Here is a 10,956-nt window from a genome sequence, read left to right on the forward strand (position 1 = left end):
TCATGTTTGAAACTTGGAAACATGAACACACTTCTAGCTCCATTCGAACAAATGGCTCGAGAAATAAGCTCATCAACTGCTTCTGCAGCAGACGTAATACCCTCTGTCATGGCATTGAAATGCCTGCTCAACAAAACTTCCGACAGACCGTGAGGTTAAACTTGCAAAGGTATTCTACTAGAGGCTGTGAACAAGTGATTCGGTGGCATTGTCTCTGAGCCTCTTTACTGTGTCACCACTATGCTCGATGCTAGGTACAAGGACCGCTACTTCAATGCAGACAAGAAACAGGGTTTACGTGAAATGTTAGACACAGCTGGACAAGTTGGAAACGGACACAGTGACAGTGCGCACAGAGGAAGAGAAGCCAAGGACACACAGAGCTGAAACTTCACCACTTGACATGTATAATGAAATCCTGGTTGAGAATGAAACGACTGAGCAAATGAACAGCGAAACAGCCAGCAAGTAAGTGAAAAAAATTGGTTTTGATTATGTTTTACTGGTAATGGGGACATAAGTAAATGCCAACAAAATAACTTTTTGGTCAGTGAGTGTGTTTCAACTATTTAACTGTACTAGAGTGCTTAAAAGGCCTCTAAAATTTTAAATATTGGTCATCGTATCGGGTTTTCTGGCAAGAAAATATTGGATTTTGGTATCAACTAAAAATGTAATATCGGTGCATCCCTAATTGTCCCCAATCAGACTATTCTTGATTTAATCTTGTCTTTATGTAACAGTATAACTTTAGACCGTCCCCTCGACCCATACCCGGGCGCGAACCAGGGACCCTCTGCACACATCAACAACAGTCACCCCTCGAAGCATCGTTACCCATCGCTCCACAAAAGCTGCGGACCTTGCAGAGCAAGGGGAACTACTACTTCAAGGTCTCAGAGCAAGTGACGTCACCGATTGAAACGCTATTTAGCGCACACCGCTAACTAAGATAGCCGTTTCACATCCGTTACATTTACATACACTAAATAATATGTGTGAAATTTGTTTTGATTTAGAATGGACTGTTACGGAGTCCAGTTGATAGGTAATCGACTAGCTGGGCTGTTCCCAGGACCCCGTATGTAGGGACTACTACAATGCTTGAACAAGGCTAGTGAACTTCACATCTGTGTCTGTCTTTATTCGTTTATCCAATATATCATACTGAAACATGGTATCAGAAGAGGCTCAAAAACCATGTTTGTTATTTTTGTAGCTAAGTACAGTTTAGGCGCAGTTACGTTCCATATGTTAACATACACCGTTTCCTACTGCCAGTGTTAGTCACACCACTGATCAACTCGTTGTTAGCTGGCTAGCTAGCATCACTACCTACCTCGATGGCTGAAGGCATAGAGAGCTCCTATTCCATAGCTATGGCAGTGAGCATTCTGCCACCAAATCCCATGGTTCTCACAGGGGACTGGAATACTAATTGGGACAACTTCAGGGATGAATTTAAAGACTATGCACTGGCGACCGGTCTACAAGAGAAACCCAAAGAGGTCTAAGCGGCAACTCTGAGGAGCTTAATGGGGAGAGAATGCAGGTATATTTACAGGCACAATCTCACCCTCACAGCACAACAACAGGGTGATGCAAAGGCCATACTGGATACATTAGGGAATTACTTCAAACCCGCCAGGAACGTAATTTACGAGTGGTTCGTTTTTGGAAGCTGCAAACAGGAAGAGGGTGAGTCAGTACACAACTTCGTAACCCGTTTGAGAGAAAGATCAGCGACTTGTGAATGCGGGGGATTGAAAGATGAATTGATTCGTGACAAAATAGTAAAGGGAATTGCAAATGAGAACACGAGCCGGGGGCGACTACTAAGAGAGATAGGCTTAACATTAGTAACTGCCATTGAAATGTGCCGCACTGCCGAAGTCACTGACATGAGAATGAGAGCAATGGACATTGAAACCCCACACACAAGGCAAAGTGCACTGCACTGCCAACGGAAAACCTGCATTGCTTGGGGAACTAATTATCCCTTTGCAAAAGTGTCTCAAAAGCAAAAAATGGGTGAGTGAGGGCAAGATTCACTATTTTTTAAGGTACACTTAAAAAATTGGATGAGAGCTTCCCTCCAGTCCAGTGTGCTCCTCGCAATGTGCCCATTGCAATGAAACTGGATATGAAGGCCCAGCTGGACAAGTATGAGGCCGATGGCCACATGACATCTGTGACTGAACTAACTGACTGGATCAGCAATATGGTCGTAGTGGAAAAAAACTGAGAAGCTGAGGGTCTGCATTGACCCAAAGCATCTGAACCAAGCACCAAGCTCCCACTACATCATGCTGACACTGAAGGACTTCCTCTACAAGCTACCCAAGGCCAGGATTTTCAATTTGGTGGACGCCCGAGATGCATTCCTTCCATGCAAGCTGGACGAAGAAAGCAGCTTCATGACTACCTTCTGGACCTCCTGGGGTCAGAAACACTGACTCAAGCTCCCGTTTGGTGTCTCAGTGGTGCCTGAGGTATACCAACGTAAGCAGCACAAGTTATTGGCTGGGCTCAAGGGCATTGAACCCATCGCTGATGAGGTGCTGATTGTTGGCTGTGTTGACACAGATAAAGAAGCAGAACGTGACCACGATGTGTTATGACTCCATAATGGATCATAACTAAGCTCCTGGCACTGAGGGAGCGCTGCAGATCAGTTAACTTCTTCGGGGTAGCCCCCCCTTCTTCAGGTAAATCTGGGCAGGTGAACACCACTGGTTGGAGCAGAAGGGACAGAGGTAGAGGGGACAGAAGGTGCTACAGTGGACTTGCTGTAGCTAGCAAGCTCCTGGATGAGCTGCTCTCTGAAGGCTAGCTGTGAGATGGGGGGCTGTCCACAGCTCTTAGCCATTTCCTTCTGGAGGATGAAGGCATTCACCACAGTAATGTCGATGAAATGATAGAACAATGTCTTGTACCATTTCATTGTCTTGTGGAGAACATTGTAGTAGCCTATCAGCGCGTCTGACAGGTCCACACCTCCCATGCCCTTGTTGTAGTCCTTTACAGCAGCTGGAATGGGGAAATTCTTTGTGGTCCATGCCCCAGTAGCGACCTACACGCCAGACGATGTGATCGCCACTGAAGGACTTGTGGATAGTTGTTCACATGACCACCTCTCTGGTATCCATTCACTTTACAAAGAGCAGGCCATCTTCACGAATCCATCGCATGGTACCCCGATCAGCCCGCTTAGGCATGTCGTTCACCTTTGTTTTTGGAAAGCCCACTCTGTTGGTCCGAATGGTGCTACAAGCCCACACAACCTGCTTCCTCATGTCTGTAAACAGGGTAGGGCTTGTGTAGAAGCTGTACACAAACAGTTTGTAGCCCTTCCCCAGCAGTTGAAAATCCAATAACTCCATAATGGAATCATAACTTAGTCCTTTACTGGTAGCAAAACTGTTTACCCTTCATAAACAAAAACAAAGTAAGTGTAGGCACACACAGTATCAGCCAAAACAAACAGTTTGTAACCCCATTTTGCTGGTTTGTTACGCATGTATTGTTTGAGGCCAATTCTTTTTTTTGAGGCTACCATCCTCTCATCTATGGACAGGTTCTAGGCAGGCTGGGTCTTGCAGGCCTCAACGATGTTGGGGTAGAGAGGTTTGATTTTGCAGAGCCTATCAAACCTTGCTGTGCCTCTCTTCTTGTCATTCTCCCCATCAACTTCTGGGTCACTGATGTGAAGCGCCCGTGAGATAGTCTGAAACCTTTTACAATACATGACAGTGATGGGGAAAGGCAGTAGATAGAGAGGTGATGTTTTCCAGTAGTCCCTCAGAGTTTTCAACTTTATAGAGTACAGGGAACATAATCACTATGGTGAAGTGCTGTTCCATTCTACTCCATTCCATGTTTATATAAAATACATTAAAAATATATATAATATATACACACACACACATACATCCACAATGTATAGCCGATGTTACTTTACACATTTCATTACACATTTCATTACTGATGATATTTTTTATATATTGCAAATAAAATAAGAAAATCTAAAAAAAAATCTCAAATTAATCATATCTGATATTATTAATTTCAAACAACAGCATTAGCATGACAAGTACTTACCAGTCCAAAATGGCATCTTCTCCAAGCAGAAACGTGTCTTCTGCATGTGAGTCAAAACTATCATCGTTGACTGACTCATCTTTCTGAAGCAACTCTGTCTCGCTTTCCCTATCAATTTAATCTATAATTTGGGTAAAATCTGTATGCCTAGACTTTGTTTTTGCTTTTCCAGATTTATAAAAAATCACTGAAAATGCTCTTTACCATGTACTGCTATGTGTAACACTCGTGGCATCGTCAAGTATGATTTGCAATGGCGAATGAACCTCTTTTACACCTGAGTTTACGACAAAGGCTGGTCTTCGAACGTATAACATTTACATATTGCCTTTTACCTCAGCTCATTGGCTATCTTCCAAGCAAGATTTCAAGATGATCAGTGGTCATTGGGCCAAAATATAGTCATTCGACGAAAGACTGGTCCTATCATTGGTGCGCAATGAGGTCATTGATTGGTGTCTTCAAATCGGTCTGTTTTGTTCAACCAGAGGATTGCAATGAAACCAACCATGACTGGATAAACGTATGTTTAGTGTGTGTAATTACATCAAATGTTTCGTCAAAAGTTGAATGAGACGGAATTCACGACACAAGCGGTTTACAAATGTTTTGTGTTAGGCTATAAAAATGGATTTTATCAAACAAAATGAACATTCACTGTATCGCTGGGATACTTGGCATTGCCACCAGAGGAATATCTTTAAAGGTAAGCGATTTATTTTATTGATATTTCTGACTTTCGTGACGCTAATGCTTGGTTGGAAAATGCTAGTAAAACTTTTGTGTGCTGGGCGCTGTCCTCAAATAATCACATAGTATGCTTTCGCCATAAAGCCTTTTTGAAATCTGACAAAGTGGCTGGATTAACAAGAAATTAAGCTTTTAAATTATGTAAAACACATGTATTTACATGAATGTTTAATATTACAAATGGTGTATTTAGACTTTTAGCGCTCTGCAATTTCACCGGATGTTGGCCAGGTGGGACGCTACCGTCCCACCTGCCCATAAATTAAGCTACGCCTTGGCATGAAGAAGCTGCAGTTCAAGGTGAAAGACGTCCAATTCCATGGCCACATTCTCTCGGTCAAAGGCCTGAAGCCAGACCTAGACAAAGCCAGAGCGATCCTTGTCATGTCAAATCTGTCTGATGCAAATGGAGTGCAGCGTCTCATCAGCTTTGCAAACTATCTTGCAAAGGTCATGCCACACCTATCAGCAGTCGGAGCCTCTGCACTGGTTGCTGGACAAAGACACACCATGGCACTGGCTAACCAAACACGAGGCCATAGTGCAGGAGATTAAATCTTGGCTTCATCCATGCCAGTTTTGCGGAACTCCAGCCAAAGTGAACTTGGATGCTGCCTTATGCAGGAATCAAATCAAACTTTATTTGTCACGTGCGCCGAATACAACAAGTGTAGACCTTACCGTGAAATGCTTACATACAAGCCCTTAACCAACAGTGCAGTTCAAGAAGATTTAAGGAAATATTTACCAAATAAACTACAGTAAAAAACAATTAAAAGTAACACAATAAAATAACAAGAACATGGCTATATACAGGAAGGCCAGCCCATTGGGTTCGCTTTGAGATCGCTCACCCCCACCTAACATGCACAAATTGAGAAAGAGTGCCTCAGCATAGTCTTCTCCTGCCAGTGCTTCCATCACTACTTATATGTCCGAGAGCTGGTCACCAATGAAACGGACCACAAACCACTCATTGCCCTATTCAGTAAACCTCTCCTCAACGCGCTCTAGAGGCTTCAAAGCATGCTCATAACTATGCAAAACTACAGCCTGAAGGTTGTCTACAAGAAAAGGCCAGAGATGTACATCAGCGACACAATGATCAGGGCAACAGCACAATATACAGGCAGAGGCACTGCCTATCAGCAGCATGCCATCTGTTCGCTACAGCAGGAACAACAATATGTTCAACAAAGCAATCAAGCAGACTACTTAAACGTAACAGTCACTGAAGTCCATGGCTCTCACATGTTGGCCATACCTGAAAGAGGAGACACCTTTCACAGTGAGAGAATACTGGATCTTTCGAGATGAGATCAGCGTGCAAAATGGCATCTTGTTCAGAGGTCAGAATGTCATTATTCCCAAATCACTAAGTCCAGAGATGCTTACTCGCATACACTCAAGTCACATTGGAGGTGACGCATGCTACTGCCAGGCACGTGAAACATTATACTGACCAAAAATGCAAGCAGAAATTAAAGAGACTTGGTCAGCAGCTGTACCACATGCAGTGAGTACACTCTTAAACAGCAAAAGGAAACCATGATGTCGCACGAACTGCCCACAAGGGCTTGGCAAATCATCAGCATGGACTTATTCAGCCACAGACAAAAGCACTATCTTCTCATTTTTGAGCACTACACTGACATTTGAGAAATCAAACAGCTCCCTGACTTGTCTGCAGAGACAGTCATAAAGTGCTTCAAGGCGCAGTGCAAGGTAAGGCCAGCCTGACAAGGTCATCACGGACAACTGCACAGTTCAAGCGTTTCGCCTCAGAATGGGAGTTTGACCATGTGACCTCCACGCCCAAAGGCAAATAGCAAGGCAGAGTCAGCTGTCAAGATTGCAAAAAACCTGTGACGGAGGGCCTTGCGTGACAGCAACGACCCCTGGAAAGCCATCTTACAGTGGGGGAACACACCCACCGAAACATGGACAGAATCCCAGTGCAACGCCTGCTGTCCAGACCTCTGAAGACTACCATCCCCGTAGCTAACAAGCTACTTGAGCCATGCGTCATTGTTGGGGTCACGGACAAACTGTGGCACAGAAATCAGCTCACTAAGTGCTTCTAAGACCGGACTGCTGGAGACTTACCAGAGCTGGAGGTGGGTGAAACAATAAGGATGAAACCACTGCCGGGAGACCACCCAGGACTTTGGAGTCTGGATACATGCCTACAGAGTGTTGCACCACATTCTTACCTGGTGGCTCCCTCTATCCTCGCAATCGGGTGGATCTGCACGTAGCAGAGCAGACAACTAACGAGAACACGCCATTCATGCACCTAGATGAGTTGGATCTCAGTCCAGGCCTAAAGGCAAGGGGCACAGAATTGAGACAGGAGCCAACTGAAGGTGAGGATTCTAGCACACCAAGCTCTCCAGCTCGTGGCCCTAAACCTACCCCTGTCAGAGCCCATACTTACTCACGGGTGGGTCAACTGTGTAAGCCACCGGACAGGCTTACTCTGTAAGCAAGAGATTGTGGTAACTTGTCCTCTGTTTATATAAAAATATCAAATGTAAAAACAAAGAGGAAAATGACAACTGACGTAAATAGAAAATGTAATGCTTTTTCAATTGTTATGACTTGACTGTTAATAAGAACTTAATGTTGTTCTGTTATGTTTGCACTTTCTATTGAAAAGGATGATGTTACGGAGTGTAGTAGATAGGTAATTGATAGCTGGGCTATTCCCTAGACCCCGTATGTAGGGACATGTACAATGCTTGAACTTGATATTTGTGTCTGTCTTTATTATTTTTACCTAACATATCATACTTTAACATGGACCATTGTCATACACCTGTCTCAAAACAGGGGCAGGGGAAAAAAAGACATGTCATCCATACACTTAAATAGCAAATGGAGGTTCAATGTTTAATGCCAGCCAGGTAGGCTATACTCCTGCTGTAAAGAGAAGCAATTTGCTTCGTATTAGGAAAGTTGAGAAATTAATATTGTAAGCCTTTAGAAAGCTGATGGAATCCTCCTCTTTTTAATAGAGGCCACCACTCTGTTTTCTCACGCAATTGCATAGACAATAGAAATGTTGCACAACATGAGCTCATGGGCTCTCATGAAGTGTTAGATTAGATTTTCGATGACATTTGCATTGACGTCAGAGTGATTAGAGGGACAATAGAGTGCTGAGTACCAGGCAGTTAGCGTGTTTGGTAAGCTACTAATGACCATCATTAGCATCAGAGCTTGAATGAGACGGTCAAGTGCAATTTGACTGCCTTCATGACTCATAACTGCTGATGTAATGGTAATATGGTTATCGTAACAGCCCTTGGCAAACACTCATTTGCTTTAGTCTTTATTTGCTAGAAACAAAATTATGATAGTTGTTTGTAAAGTGAGGTAATATCAGCATAACTTGCCCATTGGAAGATAATGTGGTATAAAATCAGGATAGAGTCCGTGAGGTATCAAATCAGACACTCATTTGCTCTGTGTTGAAACTCAGAGACTACAAGATGGCTTTCTCTTGTCCAACTATGAGGTAAGTGATATCTCTCTAGCACACGCTCTCTCTCTCTCATTACTGAAATTAGTCCTCGATTCACCATCCAGGTCTTAAATATCTATCTTAGGTATTGTTCATGAAAAAAATGTATACAATTAAAATGTTGTCTTTTTTTAACCAGAATGGCTCAGACCTCCTTGAAAATTAGGCTGCAGGTTTTGGAATGCCACTTCACCTGGAAGCTGGACTACAGTAGATCTAGACTAGAAAGCCTCAGAGAAACGATGATAGATATCAGCAACAGAGACGGGGTTCAATGTTCCTGGGAGGGTCATCTGTACAACTTCCTGGCTTACCTACACTATGCTCTGGGCTTCACAGAGGACGCTCTTCATTGCCTGAAGAAAGCTGAAGAGGCCATTCGCCAAAGCAGCCAAGATGGCATGGAGCTAAGTCTGGTGGTCTACTATGGGAACCTGGCTTGGGTACACTATCACCAAGGGGAGCTAACAGAGAGCCAGACTTATGTGGAGAAGGTGGGGAGACTATTGCGGGACAACCCCTCGCCCTGCCCAGGTGTAGTATGGGGCGAAAGGGCCTGGACTTTGAATACGTTTGATGTAAGCAAGAGGAAGGCAGCGGTATATTGCTTCCGGATGGCCTTAAAAGAGGACCCTGAGAACAAGGTGCTGCGCTGTGGCTACGCCATGGCATTTAATAAATCTGTTGATAGGAAAGACATTACCCCAAAGCTGCGATCTGAGATGTTGGAGCACCTACGGATTGCTAGAGAATTGGATCCAGAAGATTTGTACATCACAGTGATGTACCTGCAGAGGCTTGCAGAGAGTGGCCAGGTTGAGGAAGCATGTAAACTTGCAAAGGAAGTGATAGAGAAGGCTTTGGACTGCTTTGGTGGATTTGGAATCTTGCTAGATTTTTTCAAAGAATACATCTCTCATGATTCAAGCATTGACCTGGCAAGAAGGACCCTGGAGAGACACCCTGATTCACGCCAGCTGAAGAGACATCTTGGGAAGTGTTACAAATGGAAGATTTTCTCTCTGGAAGAGAAAAGGAACCCAATGAGGCATATTCTGATTGAAAATGCAGTCAACCTTTATGAAGAGGTGATCACACTCTACCCAAAATCCCTTGCAGTTAAACTGGAACTGACTGCCATGTACAAAGAATCTGGCAGAGTTGATAGAGCAGATAAGATATTTGAGGACCTGCTTCTTGAAATAGAAGGAATGGAACCACAGGATTTACAAAAATTCTACAACTGGTATGCCAAGTATTTGTTTTATGCCAAACAAGATGCTTCCAGGTCAATTGATATCCACAAGAAGGCAGTAGAGATTATGCTACCCACTGGCCAACGTGACAGCAGTATTCGTGTTTTGTTGTCCATTGTCCATAATGGAGGAAACAGAGCTGAGGAAATTGTCGACTTTCTGGATGGACTTGATAGAGAAGGTGCTGCCAGCCAGTTCTAGACCGTTTTTTACAATAAAGGCTTGAATTAACCAGAACTGCCTGCCGAATAAGTCAACTTTGCATCACCTGTTTATGATTGATTAATGTGGAAAATATATACACTATACCACTAGGACAAGATTTTATTCAGTAACAATTGAATACTTTAGTATTAAAAATGTCTGCGCTTAATTTGGCTACAGGGATTTATTTGCATGATCAACAATACTAAAACTAGAAAGTAAAAATTCAAGGCTGATTGTAAATCCTATAAATATGTAGGCCGAACATGACAAACATCTGTCTCAAATCCACAGTTTTAATTGTATCTGTAAAGGTTTGCTGCACACTAATGTAGTGTAGACAAACTAATATTTTGTTCTTCAATATTGCATTATAGAGTAGAGAGGCCCTGTTTAGCGTTACAGACTGTCTATCCAGATAGGATCTTATTGCTTAAAAAAAAAAAAAATGCGGACCTGGCACAATAGATTCTGTTTCTGGTAAATGTATTTAATGTCTAATATTGTACTGTTTAATATCTTGTAAGTTATTGTGAAAATAAAGGTATTCTGTTCTATTCTATTAAGAGATAATTAATTAAAGAAATACATTAACAGCAAACAACAAGTCATTTTATAATTATAAACCACTATCACAGTAGGTTACTAAAATGTCTTAATGCATAGCTGTGGATATCCAGTTGAAATTGTACGACTACATACATTGACTATCATCAGCTATGGTCTGAGTTTGATTGGTTATAAGGTCATGGATACGGTGAGGGCTCTTCGATACTGCACGGTACTGTCTTTCCAAGCTGGTCAGAAGACTTCCAGTTTGGTGTGGCGCCATTTCCGTTCCAATTTTCTGGAAGCTTGCTTCAGAGCTCAGATGTTTTCTGTAGGGGTGCGACTGCATCTAGGGTTTTGCGCAAGGTAAATTGATGGAAACTCAAAAGACGAAGACATCGTTTTATTTGTAGATTGAAATTTGCTATCGTAAATGTCAGCAACACCTCCGCCTTTGCGGGATGCGCGGGGGATATGGTCACTAGTGTAACCAGGAGGTGAGGCCACATTTAACACAGTAAATTCATCAGGCTTAATCCATGTTTCAGTCATGCTAATCACATCAAGATT

The 10,956-nt window shown here is 42.9% G+C and overlaps 1 protein-coding gene across 1 annotated transcript; it reads left to right on the forward strand.

Annotated features, from left to right (window-relative positions):
* Nucleotides 1-8,619: 8,619 nt before the first annotated feature.
* On the forward strand, nucleotides 8,620-9,834 carry LOC118369406 (interferon-induced protein with tetratricopeptide repeats 1-like). Its single transcript, XM_035753782.1, has one exon. The coding sequence runs from the start codon at nucleotides 8,620-8,622 to the stop codon at nucleotides 9,832-9,834; it is 1,215 nt and encodes a 404-aa protein (XP_035609675.1).
* Nucleotides 9,835-10,956: the final 1,122 nt, after the last annotated feature.

Source organism: Oncorhynchus keta, chromosome 36, assembly GCF_023373465.1.
Source record: "Oncorhynchus keta strain PuntledgeMale-10-30-2019 chromosome 36, Oket_V2, whole genome shotgun sequence".
NCBI classification, from domain to species: Eukaryota; Metazoa; Chordata; class Actinopteri; order Salmoniformes; family Salmonidae; genus Oncorhynchus; species Oncorhynchus keta.